At 55.8% G+C, this 21,557-nt stretch overlaps 9 protein-coding genes across 9 annotated transcripts; 4 read left to right on the top strand and 5 right to left on the bottom strand.

Annotated features, from left to right (window-relative positions):
* Positions 1-1,333: 1,333 nt before the first annotated feature.
* Positions 1,334-1,641, top strand: TRAVEDRAFT_48070 (uncharacterized protein; the record flags this gene model as incomplete). Its single annotated transcript, XM_008040251.1, has 3 exons — positions 1,334-1,339; positions 1,396-1,536; positions 1,588-1,641. The coding sequence occupies 3 exons, from the start codon at positions 1,334-1,336 to the stop codon at positions 1,639-1,641; spliced, it is 201 nt and encodes a 66-aa protein (XP_008038442.1).
* Positions 1,642-2,521: 880 nt separating this feature from the next.
* Positions 2,522-3,689, bottom strand: TRAVEDRAFT_124332 (uncharacterized protein; the record flags this gene model as incomplete). The annotated part of the gene is given in 5 exon segments (XM_008040799.1): positions 2,522-2,875; positions 2,901-3,071; positions 3,122-3,160; positions 3,179-3,370; positions 3,420-3,689. The coding sequence occupies 5 exon segments, from the start codon at positions 3,687-3,689 to the stop codon at positions 2,522-2,524; spliced, it is 1,026 nt and encodes a 341-aa protein (XP_008038990.1).
* Positions 3,690-4,502: 813 nt separating this feature from the next.
* Positions 4,503-5,913, top strand: TRAVEDRAFT_48068 (uncharacterized protein; the record flags this gene model as incomplete). Its single annotated transcript, XM_008040250.1, has 3 exons — positions 4,503-5,282; positions 5,358-5,750; positions 5,812-5,913. The coding sequence occupies 3 exons, from the start codon at positions 4,503-4,505 to the stop codon at positions 5,911-5,913; spliced, it is 1,275 nt and encodes a 424-aa protein (XP_008038441.1).
* Positions 5,914-6,894: 981 nt separating this feature from the next.
* On the bottom strand, positions 6,895-10,558 carry TRAVEDRAFT_48067 (transportin-PC; the record flags this gene model as incomplete). Its single annotated transcript, XM_008040249.1, has 9 exons — positions 6,895-7,074; positions 7,136-7,410; positions 7,463-7,934; positions 7,987-8,298; positions 8,353-8,463; positions 8,521-8,594; positions 8,651-9,392; positions 10,068-10,394; positions 10,457-10,558. The coding sequence occupies 9 exons, from the start codon at positions 10,556-10,558 to the stop codon at positions 6,895-6,897; spliced, it is 2,595 nt and encodes an 864-aa protein (XP_008038440.1).
* Positions 10,559-10,838: 280 nt separating this feature from the next.
* TRAVEDRAFT_93820 (uncharacterized protein) lies at positions 10,839-11,021 on the top strand (the record flags this gene model as incomplete). Its single annotated transcript, XM_008040798.1, has 1 exon — positions 10,839-11,021. A coding segment is annotated over one exon (183 nt), but the record flags the coding sequence as incomplete, so codon positions are not given.
* Positions 11,022-12,046: 1,025 nt separating this feature from the next.
* Positions 12,047-12,403, bottom strand: TRAVEDRAFT_107681 (uncharacterized protein; the record flags this gene model as incomplete). The annotated part of the gene is made up of 1 exon (XM_008040797.1): positions 12,047-12,403. A coding segment is annotated over one exon (357 nt), but the record flags the coding sequence as incomplete, so codon positions are not given.
* A 2,187-nt stretch (positions 12,404-14,590) lies between these two features.
* On the top strand, positions 14,591-15,527 carry TRAVEDRAFT_48064 (uncharacterized protein; the record flags this gene model as incomplete). The annotated part of the gene is made up of 3 exons (XM_008040248.1): positions 14,591-14,748; positions 15,142-15,333; positions 15,401-15,527. The coding sequence occupies 3 exons, from the start codon at positions 14,591-14,593 to the stop codon at positions 15,525-15,527; spliced, it is 477 nt and encodes a 158-aa protein (XP_008038439.1).
* Positions 15,528-15,983: 456 nt separating this feature from the next.
* TRAVEDRAFT_48063 (uncharacterized protein) lies at positions 15,984-17,377 on the bottom strand (the record flags this gene model as incomplete). The annotated part of the gene is made up of 4 exons (XM_008040247.1): positions 15,984-16,155; positions 16,206-17,094; positions 17,143-17,211; positions 17,263-17,377. 4 exons carry the CDS (start codon positions 17,375-17,377, stop codon positions 15,984-15,986), a joined length of 1,245 nt encoding a protein of 414 aa, XP_008038438.1.
* Positions 17,378-18,261: 884 nt separating this feature from the next.
* On the bottom strand, positions 18,262-18,931 carry TRAVEDRAFT_20773 (uncharacterized protein; the record flags this gene model as incomplete). The annotated part of the gene is made up of 5 exons (XM_008039944.1): positions 18,262-18,360; positions 18,393-18,490; positions 18,555-18,582; positions 18,647-18,785; positions 18,828-18,931. The coding sequence occupies 5 exons, from the start codon at positions 18,929-18,931 to the stop codon at positions 18,262-18,264; spliced, it is 468 nt and encodes a 155-aa protein (XP_008038135.1).
* Between the last annotated feature and the right edge of the window lie 2,626 nt (positions 18,932-21,557).

The raw sequence follows: 21,557 nt of genomic DNA, 5'->3' as shown, positions 1-21,557 counted from the left end.
GTACCACGTTGGTGGGCTATTATATTATAAACTGGCAACCACTGGTGTCTGATTTAGATAGCCGGACCGAGCCAATGGGCGCATGTGGCTCTTGCAAATGACCTATAACAAGAATCGTTGACGCAGCGGTAACTGTGACCTACTGCCCCTCGGTAAGGCTGCGGGTTCAATTTCAAGCCATCCTTTTTTGGCTGAACTTTTCTGGAACTTGTCCTGGGCTACGGTCTATATACTTTGTACGCGATGCACGGCTGCGTAAGCAGGAACCACTGTGTGCCAAAACGCGCCGGGTGCTCAAGTAGCCCATGTTGAAGGGGTCGTCTGTGCAATTGCAATAGCATGGGAAGCGCCCGGCACACTATTGCAATAGCACAGGAGGCGCGCCGCGCCGCATCGCGCCCAGGGGCTGCGTCTTGGGCGCTCTATGTGCCAAAATCTGTGTTATTGCAATTGCACGTGCAAAATTAGCACGGATTATTGCAACTACAGATGTCTAATCTACGACCACCATGTCTGTGTCACATGTTCTCTAGGTCATGCGGGCACTGTCCATTGCGTTGCAGTACTCGCAGAGTACCCGTATGTTCTCAGCTGGCCTGGAGTATAGGTACAAGCATAGAGAGGTCGGTTTATGTCCGCGCTGCCAAAACTGAAGTGCGCGGCAAGCCATCAGGTTGATCCGCACGCAGCCAGAGCTCAATATTGATGTTCGAGTCTACTATCAATCTACTGTTGGAGTGCAAGGGCGGCTGCGAGCTGCGAGACATCATGCATCATGATGGCCGCTATTACTTACACCGGGACTCGAGACGTCCCTGCTTCACACTCCGCTGATCCCAACACCTGCTTTGGGATGGCTCGCTTACTGACTGGCGTGTGAGTCTAAGGTCAGATGGTGCTCCTGGCAGTGTTCTGCACTGCTCGAGATCGGCACTGCTTCCAGCTGTTGTAAAAACGGATGTCGCGCAACACCCCCGGGGGGTGTGGGTCGGATCAGCGGCAAACCCCGGCCGAGCGCCGGTACCGCTCGCCTGGTGGCTGGTGAGCATTGCGCCGTGTCGCGATACCCGTGTTGCGGCTTTCCTCTACATAGTATCCCTGTACCTCCTCTTAGTCAGTCGCAAATATCATGGCACCGCGCATACCTGCTGCGCGGAAGTAAGACATTCTCTAGCTGACAGCTGCGACCAACAGTACACAAGAAACCGCAGACACGCTAGGCCTCACCCAGCGCGCTTGTCAGCGCGTTCTCAAGAGATGGCGGGAACAACACCAGATCGACGCGCCCTCTCATCGCCGAGGGGGCCGTCCCCATGCGCTGACATCGTTCGATATGGAGGTAAGTAATTTTGCTTATCCATGTAAACATGCCATGCTCACTTAAGTTTATGATAGTTCCTTGAGGCCCGGCTCGAGCGGGAGCCGGATCTTTACCTGTCCAAAATGCGGAAGGCTTTGCGGATCGCACGCGACGTAGATGTATGCGAGAAGACAATCGCGAACTTGCTCAATTGGCGCGTGTGGACGTACAAGCAGGTATTTATGCCTGCCACCAGGCATACTTGTAGCTGATCATTTTGCGTGTAGATAGCTCAGATGGCACTGGAACGTTCAGAAGTGCGACGTGCACAGTACCTTTAGGAGATCAGCCAGTACCCACCCAAGTCACTTGTCTTCCTCGATGAGTCCGCCTGCAACTGTCACACTGCACGGTGTTCACGAGGGTGGGCCCCCAAAGGAGATTGTGCACGCCGGCATGATTATTTTGTTCGTGGAACACGGTTGGTCTTTGAATATATATCTTTCGCATCGGCTGACAATAAACAATCATTGCAGTTACTCAATCCTCCCAGCAATCTCCTTGGAGGGTGTCCTATTCCTCGACATCATCACTCGTTCTTGAACTGCAGAAGAATTCTGCAAGTATGTCTGGGCATTACTCACCGTAATGCAACCCTTCCCGATGCCAAACTCTGTCCTGGTCATGGACAACTCCATTGTCCATCACTTTGAAGGCCTTCGAGAGATTGTTGAGGCCAGGTGAGCAGTTGACTATGTGTATATCTTGGTTTTTCAATCCTGACATGGTCACAGGGGCTGCAAGCTTGTCTACCTTCCTCAATATTCGCCTGATCTCAATCTGATTGAAGAGGGCTTCTCGTGCATGAAGGTGTGGATTCGCGCATGTCACATGGATATCCTCGCGCAGTTTGAAAAAGAACCATGGTGCGATCCTATCACACTACTTTGGGAAGCAGTTCAAAAATCGATGACGCCAGAGCACATACGGGGCTGGTTCTATGACTGTGGTTATCTAGCTAATCACTAATGTATGGAAGGAGTGGAATTGATCGATTGCAACAAAGAGTGAGTTGATATAAGGAGTGTTTAGAAGCCAAGACAAATAGAAAGGATTGAAGACAGAGGGATAATGATATGTACACCAAGTGAATAAACAGGTAAAAATAAATGTAGTGTAAGGAGAATCTTCAGAATGGCAAGGAGTGAGGTAAGAGAAGATCTAGGTAGCACTGGTGTTAACGTTCTCACCCCCAATGTGCTGAGCAGTACCATCATTGAGACGGCAGCGCTTATGAGTACCAACCTCACGTTCCACACGCCGGACAAATGAGTGAACCAAACCTGCAGGAATGCTGACCTTTGACACAAAATAATCTGTGTCGTTCTTGTAATCCAGGACGTTCTCCGCATAGAAGAAGCCCTCCTTCTTCAAAGCTCCCTCAAACGAGGAGAACTTTGCCTCCGGCATGGCTTGGTCGAGTGCCTCGAGGATTTTGGTGATCGGGATGGGGTCGCCGTCGTCGTAGTCGTATGTAGTAGCACCAGACGTGAAGGTGGAGGGAGGGCACAGGCGCTGAGACTGCCACAGGGGTGTTGACTGTGAGAGATGAGGCATCGGAGAGTGGACTAGCGAGGTGGTTGTGGATCACGATGGAGGGTGACATCGTGTTCTTCTTTCCATGTTCACGCTCGGAGGGGGACGCCCGCAAGCGGTCAAAGAGTGGCGAGTTTGGAGGGAGAAGACAGTCACGATCTGCCTTGCCGTCCTTCTATGCAGGATGGTTAGTACACCTGCCTACCAATATCAGGTTGAACTCACCATGAAACGCGCCCAAGACTGCAACTCATGGAGTGCGAGCTCCTGGCATCACTTGACAGGGTCCTTAGGATCCACCCAACAGAACCCATTCCCCTCCTGGCAATGCGGGCAACGGAGCTTCTGGCGGCAGATCTCAAACTCAGTGGCGCAGCTCTCCTCTGAGTTCCGTGCCACCTCCGCTACAGCCTCATCGAGCTTGCGCCACTTCTCAGCCGCCTTCAACGCTGCCTGGGTACGTGATGCGGCATTCTGTTTTCACTGGTTAGCTGGTAATGTCGCAGAGCATATGAAGACATACCAGATTGACTACTATAACCTTGACCGGGCGTGTACCTGCACACCAGGTACGTTTGTGACAAGCATTCTCCTCGAAGAGACTTTGCACATCAGCATCCGTTGCCAGAGCATGTGGGGCAGCTTGGGCGGGGTCGGTCTGCCACTTGTAGGCCAGCTTGGCAGTCTCCCAAGGCACCCCGACAATGAGGCAGATCTTCTCGAGAAAGTCGACCAGCTCGAGTGACGTTGAAAGGCTCTCTGCACGGAGAACAATCGCCTGTGTGATATCCATTGTGTTCATCGGGATTTCACAGTCGACGATCGCTGGATCTGGTGCGTAACTTGTCTAGATATGATGCCCAAACTAGGAGGGATGATTGACGTACCGGGTCGTGGTACCGCAGGCTCTGGGGCAGCACGGCGTGGGCCGCGCGGCGGCGGTTGGTTCGGAACGGGGGCTTGCGGTGGGACCTGGCCTGGAACCATGGCAGGTGGTGCATCTCCGGGGCCCGCTGGGTTGTACTGAGCGGGAGCAGGCTCATACAGACGAGCTTGCATCATCTGGCCGGGATCGTTCAACCCAGCCAGTGCGAGAGCAGCGGCGACCTCCTCCCCTCTCAAAGGAGGGGGGTGGGGGACCGCACCGACCAGGTAGGCGCCCCAGTGCCCTGGTCGCGCCTGGCCGTAGTAGAAGTTGGGGTTTTGATAAGGGTTATGTGCCGGGTGCATGCACAGCAGACAGACAAAATCGCGAAGCCGAGTGACAGAGTAAGCAAAGAAAGAGCAAAATCAATGTTCGCGACCTGGCGCGACGCGACGCGACGCTCACCAGCCACCAGGCGAGCGGTACCGGCGCTCGGCCGGGGTTTGCCGCTGATCCGACCCACACCCCCCGGGGGCGTTGCGCGACATCAGCTGTCACTGGCATCCCAATTCCCGATACGTCGACGGCGCATGTAACGACCCTTTTCCGCTAAATTGGAGCCCACAGGACCTCCGTAGCCCTGACTTTTCGGAGAGACTTAAAAGTCTGCATGCGTCGCGAAGCATCACCTTACTCCGCCACCTGGTGCTCGTGTACTTTGAGTCTACGCTTGCTCCGAGAATGGCGCTCGATCCGACGGTCGGCACGGCTAAGAGGATCTACCCCATACCAAAGCCGATGAAACTTGCCGACAGAATTCGCCGCTGTGCCAAATCAGGCTCGGCGACGCTGCAGCGACAGATGCACTTCGAGAGTGACCCGAAGACATTTTCCGCGCTCATGGTAGGCTGCATAGACTCTCCGCAACAACCGACGCACATTCTCATCCTCCCTGCGCCGCAGAGACTCATTCGCAAAACAGCATCGTCCTACACCGACCTTACGCTCCCATATAAGTGGCAGGACCCACAGACTCTGGATTATATCAGAGACGAAGTAGGTTGCTTGTGCATCATGTCGACGAGGCAAAACTCGACTCCGTTCATCTCTTACGGGGCCCGGGTTTTCCAGGTGCTCGAGCAGTGCCCTACGCTGGAAGGCATGTACGTCGATGCCTGGCCTGTCTATTCGTATCTACAACTCGCGATGAAGTACCATGCAAGCCCCGCCCACAGAAGCTCCATCGAAGGGGAATCCATCTCGAAGTGCGTCGTGCGTCGCTCTGGCAGGCTGAGAAAAGCAAGGAGCGACACATGTGAGCATGATCACGGCGAGGAGTATGAAGATGGGGACGAGGATGAAGACGTATCAAGTTCTGGGGTTGAGAAAAGCGGAGATAGCGAGTATGTGGATGCCGACGTCAGATCCGACTCAGACGCGGACTTCGAAGAGCAGAACACGTCTCTCTCGTATAACGGCGGCGATAGGAACTCGCTCGCCTCCGACAGTGGTGCATCACTGGTGGGTACAGTTCTATCGCCCTGCAATTTCCGTATCGGAGCCCTCTGGAAACTCCTTACTTATCTTGCCGAACAGGAAGACGCTCGGATCCCGTCGAATGCGCCAGTGATACACTCGCCTGAAGTTGAGCTTGGAACGAGCAATGCCGTTATGGAAACTGGTCAACTTCGGTCCCCTTCAGCTCCCGAGTCTTCTCCCACGACTGCAGCCTACCAATCGGACCCGGGCCCATCCAACACCGTTCAGCGCGTGAAAATTCAAGACCTACTCCGTGCACGCGGCTTTCCTTACTCGGATGCACAGCGTATCGCCCTCCTCTTTGGGTCCCTGGGGATCACGGACGAGACATACCTACGGATGCTCGCACATCTGCCTTCTGGATACCGTGAGGCGTGGCTGTCGGAGATGCGCCAGAAGAATCTGCTGAGCGATATCCAGTCGTGGGGGATCATGGAAATGCTAGACGCCGTAAGACGAGGGCGCCGGAGAGGCGGATCGGGGAGCGGAAGAGGACGAAGAAGCTCTGCAGGAGGGATCCGAAGATGAGGACACTCCTGATCTAGGGCCTGAGGACGGCGAGGGAGACCATGATGCGGACGGCCTCGAGTACGCTGGTTTTGCGTCTACATAGTGCTTACCATGTTCGATCAATCATAATGGTACGACTAAAATATATTGCTGCCGACTGCACCATGACTGCGCTATGGTTGCTACTACCTTTGCATTTATTAGAGTCCATGCATAAGCCGCTATCTCATTTCGCACGCGGGTAGGATCGCGGGCAAGTCGTCGCAATCCACTGCCAGTGGTGGATTGACAATCCCATCTCCGAGGATTGCAGCGGTCTCCCAAGCGCTCTCACGCGCGTGCTCTCTTCGCAATCCAGCTCATGCCAGTTTGGTTTTTGCTGATGTTGCGGCCGCGGACTGACATCTTACAGCCCTGATATCTGCCAGTGATACATAGTGCTAGCCATGCATTTAGCCTATCTCGATGTCTCCATAGACATGTCTATAGTGTACTGACCTAGTTTAGTGGTGCTCTAGTCCTCTATATTGAAGTACCAGGCAACCCTCCTGATATCCCTCTCTGTTTTGCTCGAAAACCATACTGTCTTGTGATAGTGCTAGAATAAGCCCCACGAGTCGACGACCGTGATGGTCACACTGTCCCCGTCGACTCCGTTGTGGAGTTGTCGCGCCATCAACACAATCCACAGCTGCGGAGTCACGACCATGGCTTTATTTCAACAGTCCATGCACCTGTGTTGAACTTCCGTGCCGGCAGGATGCGCACAGACTCGGAGGATGACTGTGCACCGGCGAAAATACCGCCCGCGCCGCACACTTTAAGCCGGAAAGGACATGTTTGCACTCAAACCTTCATGCCAATTCCTGATTTGTTGAGTATAGCGTGGCTCCGCCAAATTCGAGGCATTTGAGTCATGTGGTCATATTAATTGACACAAGACTCGTAACCACAGACTCCAGGCTGGAATTGCATGCAAGACGGCTTATTATAAGCAATTCGAAGAGCTCTCAAGTGTTTACATGACATTTTCTGCATCGCTGATGCCAAGGATGGATGACTGAAACCGTACTGGCCTAAATGGTTACACGCCATAACGCGCCGCAAGGGCCTCCTGGGTGGCGGGCGGGAACTGCACGACCTGCACCGCCCAATCGACAGCGTCGGTCTGCTTGAACCCGTTGAGCAGGTGCTGAAACATGTCGTTGAGCTCCGGCGACGGCTGCTTCCACTGGACGATCGCGTCGCAGAAGCACAGAAGGCTCTAAAATCAACAGCGCTCCGCGTCAACACAATCCCACTTGACGCTACAGACGAGCACTGACCTTCTTGATTCCGGCCGGGTTCATCTGCACGAGCGTGCAGAGCCCGCGGGAAGCGGAGTCCTTCTCCTCGTTCTCCGGGATCTCGTAGAGTGCCTGACACCACGCATGCGCAAACTCGGGAAGTAGCGGCGCAACCAAGGCGGGGTGCATCAGACCGATCCGGCCAATCGACACCGCGGCGTCCTCAAGCAGGTTCGGCGGTGCCTTCGAGTGCCGCAGGATGGAGATAAGCTGCGAGACAAGGGGATGAACCCATTGCCGGAATTCGGCCTCATCTGACGAAAATATTTAGCCGAACGTCTTGCACAAGCTCAGAGATGGACTCACCGTGACCGAACCGGAGTGCGATCTCGCCGGCCACCCAGGCAGCGTTATTGCACACACTGATGAATTCGAGCTTCAGTCCCGGGTTGAGCTGCACCGTGAGGCACTGCATGATCCGGGACACTTGTGGCCGAAGCAGCGGGAAACAGTTCTTGGACATGATGCCCACAAGCGCGAAGCCCGATTGCCGCACCGCCGCGTACGGATGCTTCATGCAGTCGATAAGGAGCTCGAAGAGGTTCGGTTGGCTGCCCATTATGTGTTGCTCGAGCTCCATCCCGAGGCCCTGTATCAACCCACAGAGAATATCGAAGGTGGCGATGAGTGAACGATCAAGCCGGTCCATCTCGGGGTCTTGCTGGGATGTTTTGTACTGGAGCAGGAAGTTGTGCACGATGGCGTGGCACCGGTCGAATATGGGAGTTGCATACGGGAGGACTGTTGGCCCCATGGCGATCGTGACGGAAGCAAGACACTGCGGGCGGGATATGAATGATCGTACTACACTCATGCAGCTAGAAACGCACCTGAAGGAGAAGCTTCAGTTCGTCGTTGTCGTCCTTGAGCTTCGACCACCGCTCCAGTAGTGAAGGCATCAAAATCTCGACGTATGTCGGACTCTGCAATGCCGAGCCGACGGCGTCCGCAAGAGTCTCAATAGCGTCGTACAAGACAAGAATGTTACTGTTTGCATACTTCTCGAACGAGATGAGGAACTGCCGCAAGACGAGCTCGAGGTACGGGGCCAGCTCGGGGCCTGCTTCCTCTGCGAGTGCGGCGAATGCGCTGCATGCCGCCTTTTGCACGTGCTGGTTATCGTCTATCATCATCCTGAGAAGCTATGAAACATAATAAATATGTCGTTTTTTCGATGAGCACACAATTGTACTCACACCTTGCAGCGTGGGGACAAAGATTGGGGTCGTGTGTTCCGGCGAGATCGGCTGCGAGCACCATCTGGCGTACCTGCCAAGAGTCCAGCAAGTGTTAGACCGCATGAGCGGCTTTGAAAGTAGTATTGAGTGAACATCCACATCGAGAATAAAGGTATCCGGACGTACCTGAGGGTGGCTCAAAGCGTCGAACAAGTATGGCACCAGTGTTGGTAGGTGAGGCTTGATGGCGTCAATACACCCTGCGCATTACCTGTCAGCTTCGAAACTACAATACCTCCATATGGCTGATTCTGACCTGGTTCTATTGCCCCGAGTGCTAAGATGCCGCTCTCGCATTGTAGCCAATCGTCGTTCCGCAGCTTGGTCTGCAACGGCTCGAGCAGCACGTTGAGCAGATCAGCGCCAAAGCGAACCGCAAGCGCATCTAACGCTGCCGCCGCATATTGGCGCAGGTTCCACGGGCGAGGCTCGATGCCTGCGCATTCGTCATGCACGGCCACATCGTCGTCATAACATTCATGCCGAAGCAGATCGTCGTCGTTGTGGACCATGCGGTCCAGCAGGACGTGCGAGACCTTGGCGAGGAACGGGCGGAGGTTCGGCGCGAGATCCGGGATTTCTGCGAACGTCAGCCAGAAGTCGCATGCCTGGAGCGCGACATCCTGGTGCTTGTCCTTCGCGGAGTAGAGCATGTACCCCGCCACATTGACCATCTCCGGCATGAGCTTCTCCGGGCGCGACGCTAGCAGCAGAACAAGAGTTTGGCAGACATGTCTGTGCACAGCCGGATCCTCGTCCGACGCGCGCTTGAGGAGACATGCGATGAACGCGTCTATGCGCTCGAAGAGGGAATCACAGCCAATACTAGCGAGACTTGACAGACACGCGATCGCCTGTGCGCGCACCTTCGCGTTGGGGTGATCCGAGAGGTCGATGAACATAGGGAGTATGTCCTTTACTGACCAGCTGCCGTCGATTTCCAGGTCAAGCTTTTCAGGGTACTTGTCGCATGCCTGCTTGAGGACACCTAATGCGGCCTGGATATCATGAACGGTTAGTCTCTAACGGAAAAACACCCCTGGACTATGGGAGATGCTGCGGCACTAGCTGATGCAAAAATCCGGGCCCTAGAGCGCCCCGCGCAGTGAACACTGTGTGAGATTGAGCGCAAGCGTTGGTTTGACCTAAAGTGGAGAGGCGCGCATGGAAAGGCTGACTCGGGGAACCGTGCTAGATAAACAGTGTAAGCAGCATACCATGGGGTGTTATACGAGTTCGTGTCTCGGTGTTTCGAGGCGTGTACAGAATGTCGTATAGCACCCTGTGATATGCTGAGTATACTAGAGCCTACGACTGGATGTGTGCCCGGTGACTCAGCGCATGCCAGCGCACGCAAGTAAAACTCAGTTTTGTAGACATGGCCAGCCACCATAGTCGCCTTAAATCCCGGGAGAGGTCAACATGTTATGCCTGCAGAAAGACGCACTGCATCTGAACGCTTTACGTAACAGAGGCTAGCGCGTCACCATTCGAGAAAGCATCTTTCATGGCGTAAAGCGACGCAAATAATGGGTGTGTGGCCAAAATTGTGCGCTTGAAGCCAGGCCGTGTTCATGAATTACATAGGATGGCACTCGGCCATTCGATCAAGAACACAGCAGGGGGGCGGACGCCGTCATGGTGCAAACTGACACATTAAAATCCGTACACACCTCTTGTTGATCTCCGCCAGGTTCCAACATATGCACCAGCTGTTGCAAGCACTCCGGCCAGTTCCTAGGCTCCAGGATCCCTAGGAATGCGACGACAGCCTGTGCCGCTGCGTGGCAAACCATGATCGACGGATCTTTAACGGCCACCAGGACGGCGGACTTCGCAAAGGTCAAGACATCGGGAGGGGTGTGGAGGATGCTCCGGGCGATGTCCTTCAGCAGATGACCTGCAATGATACGGATACGGTCGTCCTCTTCTGGCAGTGAGGACAAGATATATGCCAGGTAGGCGACACGTTCTTCGCGGCGTCCAAAGATTTGTAACTTCTGCGAAATGAACGAAATATGAACGGCTATGAATTTGCTAAGGAGAGGCGATGAGGACGCACCTGAGTTATAGTGCTCAGGAGGGCGGCATTGGTGCCAGTCGCTTGTCTCAAAGTCTGCAGCAGTGTAGTTAGGAGTGGCAGCCGCGGCGTCCAGGAGGCCATGATGGGCGGAGGGAAATCAACGGAAGCGTAGAGGATGGTACGATTTTCGACGCGGGCCCCCTTATAGGATGCGCAAAGCTCAGTTTCAAACACCGCTTTTCGGGTCCATGCCGGGATGCCCAGTGGTGCGACCACAGATCGAGCGAGGCAATTACTCTGTCGTAACAGCGCAGCCCAAGCTGCTGGTCGGCCAGGACAACCCTGGCGTGCCTTGTTCAACAACCCCAAGTTCACGAAGAAGGTACTTGGGCTGATAGTCGACGAGACACGTTGTATATAATGGGGCGGGGACTTCCGCCCCGAGTATGCTGCTCTCGACGTCATTCGAGCACTACTACCCCTCCGAGCGTCTGCGCAGTTGACGTCCGTCACCATGCCTCCGCTGGTGCTCGTCGAAGCAGTTCAGACTCTCCGTGTAACACTAGAGAAGTCGTTCTTTCTCAACCTTGGAAACGATCGCCCCGTTGAACATCATCTGGAAGTGCACATGATGGCCGCGGGGAAACAAGACCACGAAGCGCTCGCATTCCTACCCGCCAAGGTCAAAAGCACCGCCGCCGTGTTTGACCAAGGGAATGGTTTCATTCAACGACATTCACCGTTTGGCTCCTCAGCCATCTTGCCCAATACGGTACTTGCCACCGTCTCCTCCCGTACGACTTTCAGAAGCGTTCAGGACTTCGAGGGCGTCAAGTGGCTGCTCTGAAAGCGCCATGCAGATGAGCTCTTGCAAATCATCGAAGAGGTAGACCGTCTAAGAGGTCGCGAGAGCTTGCAGAAGGAGAAGGCGAAGCAGGGTGCAGCGGATGCAGCAAAGGCGGCCCGAGAGCGCGAGAAGGTTGAACGTGAGCAGGAGTGTTTGGCTAAGCTAGCCGAGGCTGCAAAACGGCGACAGGACAAGCACACAGAGGAGGAACGGGAGCAGGTGGAGAAGCAAGCAGAGAAAGATGTGGACGAGACCTTAATCTCCCAACAGGTTTGCTCTGGTTTTGGAACTTAGCGGTGGCTGAACCCCGCCGACATCTTATCTCGCCCGCCCCCGACCAGCGCTTATTCGCGCGAACAGTCGCGCCCCCGCGCGACGTGCGCGACATCGCGCGGCCCACCGCAGCCCACCGCGCGCGCACCTCTCCAGGACCCCCGACAATAGGCGGAGAGGCCTGTTGAGCCGGACCCCGAAAACGACCAAAATGTCCGGGGCCTACAGGCCTGTTTAGCGCCCCATTTCGTCCGGATTGTAGCAGGCATACCGGACCTTCTACCCTCCATGTCCGGATAATCTCAACAGGCCTCCCAGGGGCGTATACTTGTCCGGATTATCAGAGAGAGGCATCAAAACGGCCTACTTTGAGAAGCAGGACGAGAATTAGCGTATCGTAAGGTATTATCTGTAGTCCGTGAGTACATAGGAACGAGTTTGCGCCCGCGACGAGCACCACGAACCGCATCCTGTCACGCGGCATCTTCTTCGTCCGACACTTCCTGCTTCTTCTTCCTCTTTGCAGAATTTAGGGTCTTGATCGATGTTGCGAGCTTCTGGATAGCGGACTCCAGGGTCTGGAAGATGCGGTAACTTGCGGAGTCCAGCTCGAGCATCCGGGCGTCCGGGCCCAGAAGTGTCGAACTCGGATCCAACCTCAATAGGAATTGGTCGGATGGGAGATGGACAAACCTTGAGACTTGGAGGAAGGCCAGATCGCCGTGAATGGCCCGGAACCGTCCCGGGAGTGTGCTTTCGTAGATCTGAACCAGGACGTACGAAACGAGCCCGATATTGCTCGAGTTAGTTTGCCACGCGTGCGCGCGCGCTTTTCCGCCGGTGCGGCTAAAAATCGCGAGGACTATAATGCAAATATGAGGTGAACTCGCACAACCCAAAAGGATTACGATACAGTGCGCACCTCGCCCAGCGTAGAGACGTGACTGGTGGAATATGATGCCATAGCTTCCTGGTTCAAGGAGACCGTGCCGGGGTCGCTTCGTACTCGGTGGCGACACGAGCGCATCACCAAGGTCTTCGTACTTAGGAACCTTATGCTCCTTGAAGGTCTTGACTCGGCGTGATACGACCTGTGCATGGAACATTTAGCTCGGGCTATATCTTACTAGAACCTCTTGTAATCTAATGATGACTCACCGCAGTAGCTCGTTGACCAGCTGCCAATGCCGCATTGGCCGTGTTGCCAGTCGTCGCTGTCGTGCTTATGCTTCCCCAGCGTGTCTGGCGCTCCAAACCGGTCCCTACTGCGCGGCTCTCGGACTCGTCCTCTCGCAGAACCTGGTGCATCTCGCGTATGATGGCCCTTCGAAGGGAGACCGCTTCGCTGTCCGTGGATTCGGACGAGGGAGACTTGTACGTGCCTGCTTCGGTGTTGGCCATGGTTGCATCCGAGGGGCCCTGTGAGAGGCTCACCAGAGAAGGCGCTGTGGGCAGATGGGTCGAAGGTGCTAAGGCAGACGAGTCGAGAGCAGCAGGCGGGAATGCAGGGAAGCTAGCGGCGAACGCAGCTAGGTCGACGGCGATGAAGTCGGGGTAATCGGCAAAAGACGGCTCATACTTGAACGGGGGCACGGAAGGGGCAGATGGGCGATCGAGGAAGGGCGTTGGTGCCCCAGCAGAGTAGTCGACAGCTATAACAGGGGCTACCAAATGAGACGAGGTTACTTCACAAAATGGAAGAATAAGCTCACCACTACTGCTGCGACGCAGACGCAGAGGATAGACAGACAACGGAACTTGCTTGTGTAGGTCAGGGTCCGAGAACAGAGTAACTAAGTTAACTGAAAGGAATTATGTTAGTGGACGTCAAATGTGAGAGGTGTGGTCATACCCCAGTAGCGACAACCTTGGAGGCCGTCGGGCTTCCACAGGGGGCAAGCGAGGACGGGGTTGCCGGCGTGTTCACCAGTGCGCGGCACGAAGATACGAACAGCGTGTTCAACCCCTCCTCTGAGGACGCAGAAGCACTTGATGCAGTCGGGCCATACATGGGCCTTGGAGTACTGGAGAAGGTCGAGCACAGGGACTAGACCCCCGAGAGCGTCCTGTGGGCTAGAGATAACGACGAGTGAGTACTAGGACGAAAGTAGCGAAGATATACCACTTTCTATGGAACCGGGTCAAGGAGTGGGGTAGGATTGGCAGTGAAGGTCACCGTCGTGAGACACTCCTTTAGCTTCGACTTCCAGTAGGGATGGGGGCGAGACGGGGACACATGAGTGCCGGGGCTCGACTTGTCGGTTTTAGTAGGCGAGGAGAACGGCGTGACCTTGGGAGTGCGAGTAGCAACCGACGGCGTCGATGGTAGAGAAGACAGAGAGGACATCGGAGAGGACAAAGGGAGCGAGTGCAAAGGCATGGAGGGCGACGAGGGCGAGGAGACGATGGCGAGCGAGGCGACTGGCGAGTGAGGAGACGGCGGTGAGCGGGGCGCGGTGATCGAGACGGTCGAGGGTGCTGCCTTGAAAGTGCTGGGCGCGTCGGCTTTTAACGAAACGGCATCGCCCCCAAATCCCTGGCCCCCGAAGAGGATTGAGCGTCGAGGGTAAGGTCGAGAACAGAGAGCGACTTGCCTGTTGCGCACAGAGTGGTCATGGCTGCGCGCGGTCGGCCGTGTACGGTAATGCAGACGGTCGTTCTGCGGTATCCATTGGTGGTGCCCGTCGAAGAAGAGAAGAACAGGATCAGGATGACAGGAAGGAAGTTGAGCTAGGACAAACCAAGGGCCGACGACAACGAGGACGAAGAAGTGAGGCGTCCAACATTTACAAACGTTCAATTTCATTCGGAATTACAATATTTAGCGGATCCTATTTTGGAAGGGGGCGGGTAGGCGCGCGTCGGGCGGCGGCATCGCCCAATGGGGTCGGAAGACGTGTGCCCGCGATTCACGGGATCCGGACGCACGGAACGGTGCCCGGGACAGGCGCCACACGCTTCCTGAGGTCTCGCCCAGAGGCCCTAGGCAGACGCCGCCTGCGTCATACTCTGCGACGGCCGGGCTATCCGATTTGTTCGAAAAGGTGACTGGAATGCTTTCTGGCTTCCTTACGACCTGCCGTGGGCAGATCAAGACGAAGGTTCGCCAGTCTCCCAATTTCGTGGGCCCCGCTGCGCTCACCACCCTGTTCGATTTGCACCAGCTGGTCCTGTCCATCGGATCTGCCGCCGTCAACAACACATCGAGCAAGTCATTGAAGTCAAAGTCCTGAACGCCGCCCAGCTTACCAGCGCCCTCATACCCAGCACCCTCTATGTAGAGGTTCGATTGATGCATTGGTGCCGTATTGCATTCCTGGTGAGTGACTACTTATTAATGAGGCCCCTAATGATTGACGGTACCCTCTGCAACGCTACGCTTTGGTCAGGTTCAGCGAAGTCTTGGCTGGAAAATGGTCACCGGCGAAGGTCACAACGCGCGCGCCCTCGGGCAATGGTGTAGAAGCTCAGAACACTGAGGCCACCGCGACCAACGTGCCCGAACGCCGTGACATCGATGGATCGATCCACGGCTGTAGAGTGCCGATGCGTCGGGCAGCGCCACTTGTGGCACAGGTGCGAGCTCTCATGTCGCCTCTTCCAGCTCTCAGGGCAGTGGTGTCGGAGATGGTCAGGACCGCGCTCAGTCGAATGCTCAAGAAGTTAACGAAGACTCAGAGTTTGATTACGACGCCAGTGAGTTCTGGAACTTCGTCGACAACGAGCTCGCCATGCTGCGAAACGTCATCAAAGAGGAAAATGAGACTCCCCAAGCCCAGGAGGTGGCATTGACGCGGTAAGCTTCTCGAGCCTGTCACGATGTTTGCCTACTCACATGTTTGAGTTCCGTAGGTTCCTAACAGGGTTAGTGACGGAGGACCTTCTGCCTACGAGCGCAAGAACATGGCCCCTCCTTCGAAGCCGGTCAAGATGGCGCCCCCGTTCCCCTTGCAAGCAGTTCTCGAGAATGTCAGGGTTTGGAATCTGTGAGGCCACCTTGGCCCCGTACATGCTCCCCATAACAGATCTTCGTCTACCGCCTAATCACACCATATTGTCATATGCTCTACCATCGCCGCAATTCCCTTACAGTCCGCTACAGCCCCTAATCGTACCGTACATATTCATTATGTGGTATCACAATCGGAATACAGCAGTCAGAGGGCACCTGCCAGAATTCACTGCAATATGCTCGCTATGAGGATCATCCGGAGCTAGGTCGGCGAGATGTAGGCACCATACCTGAGTGAGGATGTGTACGTATTTGTGAAGTTCGGCAGTCCTCACCACCATGACAGGCCGGGCCCGAAATTCCAAGAAATGAATTACAAGAGCGGACATCTATGCACTCTTGGCTGAGCAAACAGGAGGTAACCGGGATATGGCAGTAATCAAACTAGACGCTAAATCAAGAATGGGAAGTAAGGTAGGTATGCGGGGAACGAGTTACGAGGAGCCCGGACGATGAAAGACTGGCGGCACCTGTTTCTGCGGGCCCACCTGACACACGAGTCCAAACTGCTCAGCCTCGCGAAACGCCCTCATCGCCTCCGCGCGCGTTTTGTATTGCTTCATCGCGAAGCCACTGATACCGTTCACGGACGCAACCGCTGTCAAGCTGTATAATAAATAAGCAGGTGTTCGGCGTCTCGATATGTTTGGACTTACTTGTTGGCGAACACCCCGACCCTGCGGCCTCGGACAACGGCGTACCAGTCGGAGCCATCGCCATCCTCCGCAAATATGGGCGTGTAAGCCTCCGGCTCCTCGGCTTCAGCCGCTCCGCCCTCAGGTGGAGCGACTACAGAAGCGGCGGTGGGCGCATTGGCGGAGAGGGCCGGCGCGTTGGCAGGGAGAGAGGGCGTGTTGGCGGAGAGCCGAGAAACGGTCGGCGGTGAGCCCGGCTCTGACCGAGCGCTGCCGATGAACACCCACGGCACAGACGACGCCGCTGTCGTCTCCGGTCGGGCGGCAGTGGTAGAGAGCGAGAGACGCGACGGGCGAAGAGGAATAGAAGACGACATACGAGCTTTCCCCTTCACGTCAGTGGAAGTGGACTGGTTATAGTTGGCCGAGGCTGAGGGTGGGGACGGCAGGCGACCGCGAAAAGCAAAAGAATGGCCTGAGGCGGAGAGGGCGGCGGGGGGCGGGGTGTCGCCGTGGAACGTAGCATAGGAGGAGGTGGCGGGAACGGGAGAACCGGGGCCAGGAAGACGAGGCGAAGAACGAAGAGCTGATGTCGGACAAACGGAGCGATACAGGTTTGAGGAAGGCACAAAATCGGAAGACGGGGCGTGAGAGACGGGAGGATCAGCCTCGTCGGCGCTACTGGCGTGCGACGAGTGGTAGGTGCCCGAGTTCGAGTCGGTCGATCCTCCTGTCCCTTCCTCCACGTTCTCGCTGACCCGAGCCTCCCGAAGGCGAGAGGGGATGAGAGCGGGTTCGGGCAGGATGGAGGGGAGGTAGGCGTTCAGGAAGGAAGAATCGGGCGACACGTTGTCCCAGTATCGCCGATCACCGGGATTATTGACGCTGCTGTTGTCGGCCCCGCTCGAACCTTAAACAATAAACATCAGCCGCAATACAACATAGGGCCTGTACTTACCATGGGACTCTCCCCGCTGGCCATTCGGATCAATTGGGTGCGACGGACCGCTGCTCGTAGGGCGGCGACCTGAGGATATGTGGTTAGTATGGTAGCACAACTGAAATGACTGTCACTTACGCTCTTCCTCGGCCAGGCGCACGAGCATGTCCATCACTTCGGCCAGGGTATAACGCGGGGTCATGGCATTATGCACGACCCAACGCTCCTCTCCGCCGAAGGGGTTGTGTGCCATAGGGGACCAGGAAGGTGAGAAGGGGGGCACTCCAGGGGGAATAGTGTGAGAGGTGCAGGAAAGGGGGCGTAGGTGAGGGTTTATTTATATTGGACAGAAGAGGGCTTCACGGTCGTCGGTAGTTTCCTGTGCGTGGTCGAACAATATGGTCCAGGATATATGAAGGGGGTAGCATCTCCCTTCCTGGTGAACACGTGTTTGCCTCATGCGCCTAACTCGCGTCAAATTGTGGGTTCGTTTTCGCACTGTCCGTCTGCCCTCCCTCCGCGCCGCCCTAGAGATGTGAGTTGTCTCACACAGAAATATGTACCTTACTCACATTTGAACGTTGAACCCGCAGATGGCTCCTCGTAGCTACGCTCTGTGGATGGTCCTTCACAGTCATGGGGGCTGGGCCGTCTCCGGAGGAAGGTGGCGATATCGGGAGCTTCGCCTAAGTCTATCGCATGGCCGATCGGAACCGAAGTACTAACTTCTATCAGTGTCCAGGTTATTGTGCGTACCTCGAATTTCCAAACGGAATTATCCTCCCCCCGACTTCGAAGCTGGCGTGTTTGTACCACCGGTGAATAGAAAGGCTATCCACCTTCTCTCGACCGAGACCGTTCCTGAGCCGGTGATTGCCGCAAACAGGACCATGACCGAGGCCCTTCTCGACAAGACATCACCAAACGGCACTCCATCCGCCACGCCCACGCGCGCGACCAACTCAGCGAACCTTGCGAAGCTAGCGGCAGCTGCTCGGGAGGGGTCTCGATGCTCTCACTGGTGGGTTGCAACCTGGTGCCGCCCTTCCGCCCTTTGTGTCTACGCCCGCGGCCACCTCGCCGAACGTCGCGCAGGCCGCTGCGACCGCTCTTGAGGTTCTTTAAGCTCTCGCCGCTCTATCCCAGGGCGGCGCGCCCCCATCCGGATTCCTTACTATGCCTACGCGCGCAAGTGCGTCGCCGGGCGCCGCGCATGCCACCACCGCTAGTCCACCGCTACGCGCGCGGCGGTCGGAGCTGACACGCACCACGCGGTCGGCGGTTTGACGGGATGAAGAAGTCTGCACGAACGATTTGCCAGCGCCGACCCAGGTGTTAGATCTGCCGGTGTCGATGAGGAGCGAGTCTGCGGCGCATATAAGACGGGTTTGTTAGTATTCTCGTCCGCTCTCGCCGAACGAAGCACATACACGTGGTAGAGGGTGTGCCGACCGCGACCTAGGCAACATTGAACAAATAGTAAGCCAAGAATTACGAGCTCATAGTCCTCATCAGGGCTTACGTCGGCGACGTAGTCCACGACTCGATTGTCCACAGGGACGCTGACAACCGCATCGTCGGTGAGGGTAAGTCCGTTGAGCTTTGCGTTCGCACGCGCACGGAGGTTGCGCACGCGCGCCTGGTCACGCTCGATGAGCTTGCTCGAGCCGGTGAAGTTCACCCGCTTCGCGAACGGGAGTCACAGGAGGTTGCCGCGGGCCTGGACGACGGGCGTCGCACCCGCTGTCACGGCGACGCTCAGTGCGAGCAGGAGCAGGGAGAAGCAGCTGGAAAAGCCGCGGGACATGTCTGCTGTTGAAGGGGGGAAAGTGATTGAGGAGAGAGGATGTCTGAGCGGGAGCTCCGAGGGATGACCAATGAACGGGCGGGGATCTTATACCGCGAAGCATGAAGTATGCGGGGTGGGTGCTCATCGGACAGACGGACATACGTGCTCCCCGCGTCTTCGAGGCTCATGGGTTCCACTGTCTGCGGTCATGGAGACGCGAGCTGTCCTGAGAAAGAAGCGCAAGTCAATGCCAGCGAGCGCATGGTGCGGAGCATACGTACAGTACCGCGGGACACTGTGGGAAGGATTGACGCCTGTATGAGGTGTTTAGAACACCTCTGCCTCCAGAATAGGTGTTCGGAACACCTAAAAGGTGCACACCTCTAATAATTGTATAATATAAGTCGGTGTTTAGAACACCTCTATTTACCGTCTGTCCGAGCAGCTGTTCTGCACACCTATAATATACACAATTTTAAACGGTGTTCTCCACAGCTCCGGCACAAAAAGCTGTTCCAAACAGCTGCTCTCACTTCCCATGCGCGATTATGGTACACTCGAACAAGACGGTCACTTTAAGCCGATATCTCGTCGCCGTCAGTGTTCAGTCCATGCGTGCATTCTCTATTACTGCTCCCTCGCCATGTTCTATGCATACACCCCACGCATCTGCCACGCAAAACGAGTTCCGGTGCCTTCGTGATGCGCCTGCTGTCGTACGCCTCCGTGTGCATATTCAAACCCTCAAGCAACGCGGGGACAGGGACCAGGAGCTCAACGTTGAACCGCTGCTCGGTGTCTGCGCGTCGACGTGATCCTCCTCACGAAAATTGTGCTCTCTGACTAGCCAGAGCCACGGAGCGTCGAATGAAGGTCCTCCTAGACCCGCACATCGCCCTTAAGCATCTTCGAGACGAGGTTGGTACTCAGCCAACAGGGTGTTGCTCGTCCCGGCGTACGGTCAGAAGCGTCGTACAACCGAGAGCGAGTGCATTTGTTCTCTAGCAAGCTGTGTTACGCCGCCCTCGATACATGTGCTTGAGCTTGAACCGTGTACCAACACCGGTGGACGTCAAACCGCTTGAGGGCGCCCTCGGGTTCGAGTGGACGGATAGGCGATCGAAATGACTGGCTTACCAAAAAGTGTCCTCTTTTCCGGCGTTCGGGTATAGATTATCGATTGTACCTCATCTTCCGCGCTGTCGTCTTGCTCTCGCCGCAATGTACCGTACACGAGCAAAGTGGCATACTCAGCTTATCGCCGTATGTATTGCGCTCGGTCGGCTTCAAGGTGCGAGGGCATGCGTGGATCACATGTCGTCACCAAGAAAAACAGAATATTATGGAAGATAAGAAGACGTTTAAAGGGGACACAAAGAGAGGCAGGCTCGCGAAGGGCGAGGAAGAGATGTATAGTACGACGCTACGCGTATGGCGCAGGAGACAAATGCTGGGCGTCTATTGCGCCTCCCAATTAGGAAGCTAGTCGCGATGACGTCACTGGCGCCTTGAAAACGGCCCAAGTCCCTCCCTCCCCGTCGTCTTGCATCTTGACCTCGAACCACGACGATCCCACCAAGCACACTGTGCTTTTCGTCGGTTGTCGACGCTCCCTCGTTCTCTTCCTGATCATCGTCTTCTCCCGTTGTCCTCTAAGGGTCACAGACAGAAGACGGAAACCGAGCGCGAGAGAAACAGCGAAGAAGGCGACACGAACCACCCCCACACGTATGAGCCTGTTGCCCTTTCTACCTGCATAACTCTTCTCGTACACTTTCTCTCCTCTGCCCAGTCTAAAAATCGACCCTTTATTGGAGTCAAACTTTGGGGAAAAAAAACCCGCGGTGCGTTTCCAACACCTTTACCATATCTTTATCCCGAATAGTGACCTGTTCCAGGTAACATATACACCGCCGCTCTGATTTTGTGGTCTCTTAGGCGCGCCTTCGTCTTTACGCTCTCCCTCATTCCACTGACTGCGTCATCTTAGTATCTAGGCCTCTCTCGCTGCCACACCATAGCAAAGCCCTCTTCTTGGAATATGCCGGCTGCTATCCTACTACCACCTCTCGAAGCCGCGGTTTTATCGACGCTCCTCGCGCTCTGCCTGGCTCGTGCTCCTCTGGTCCTACCCCTGCGCTTTGCCTTCTCGCTACGCTTCTCTCGCACATCTACCGTCTTCTCCCTGTGCTCATGCCCCTGCGCCTCGACCTGCTTTCACCCCACTTCGCGCAACTGAAGCTCCACCGACTCGTCCCCGCCTTTCTTCGCGTCGACTGTGTAGCACGAGCTGATTCGGCCCGGCTAGAGCCCGTATGGCGGTATCGTCTACCAGTGACCAGGAACTACGACGAGGAAGTCTAGGACAAGCGGCTGAGCGAGCCATTAAAGTACGTCGCATCCAGTTGTTTGCGTTGTGCTTGTGTCGCGCGCGCAAACCACGTTGGTCGCGCTTACTTGTACGCGGCCGGCGTGCGGTCGCGGTGCTCACGGTCGCACTCGTGCCAGTCCGTCGCCCGCTTGCTCACTCGTATGCACGCATGTGCCAGCATGTATACATATGTAGCGCAATAAATCATATTTGCAAATATATTCGGGCGTGATCAATCGGCGTGCATAACACTTTCTACGAGTGTTTGGAACA

The sequence above is a fragment of the Trametes versicolor genome, assembly GCF_000271585.1.
Source record: "Trametes versicolor FP-101664 SS1 unplaced genomic scaffold TRAVEscaffold_6, whole genome shotgun sequence".
In the NCBI taxonomy this organism is placed as follows: domain Eukaryota; kingdom Fungi; phylum Basidiomycota; class Agaricomycetes; order Polyporales; family Polyporaceae; genus Trametes; species Trametes versicolor.
This window is presented reverse-complemented; position numbering and strand designations above follow the sequence as displayed.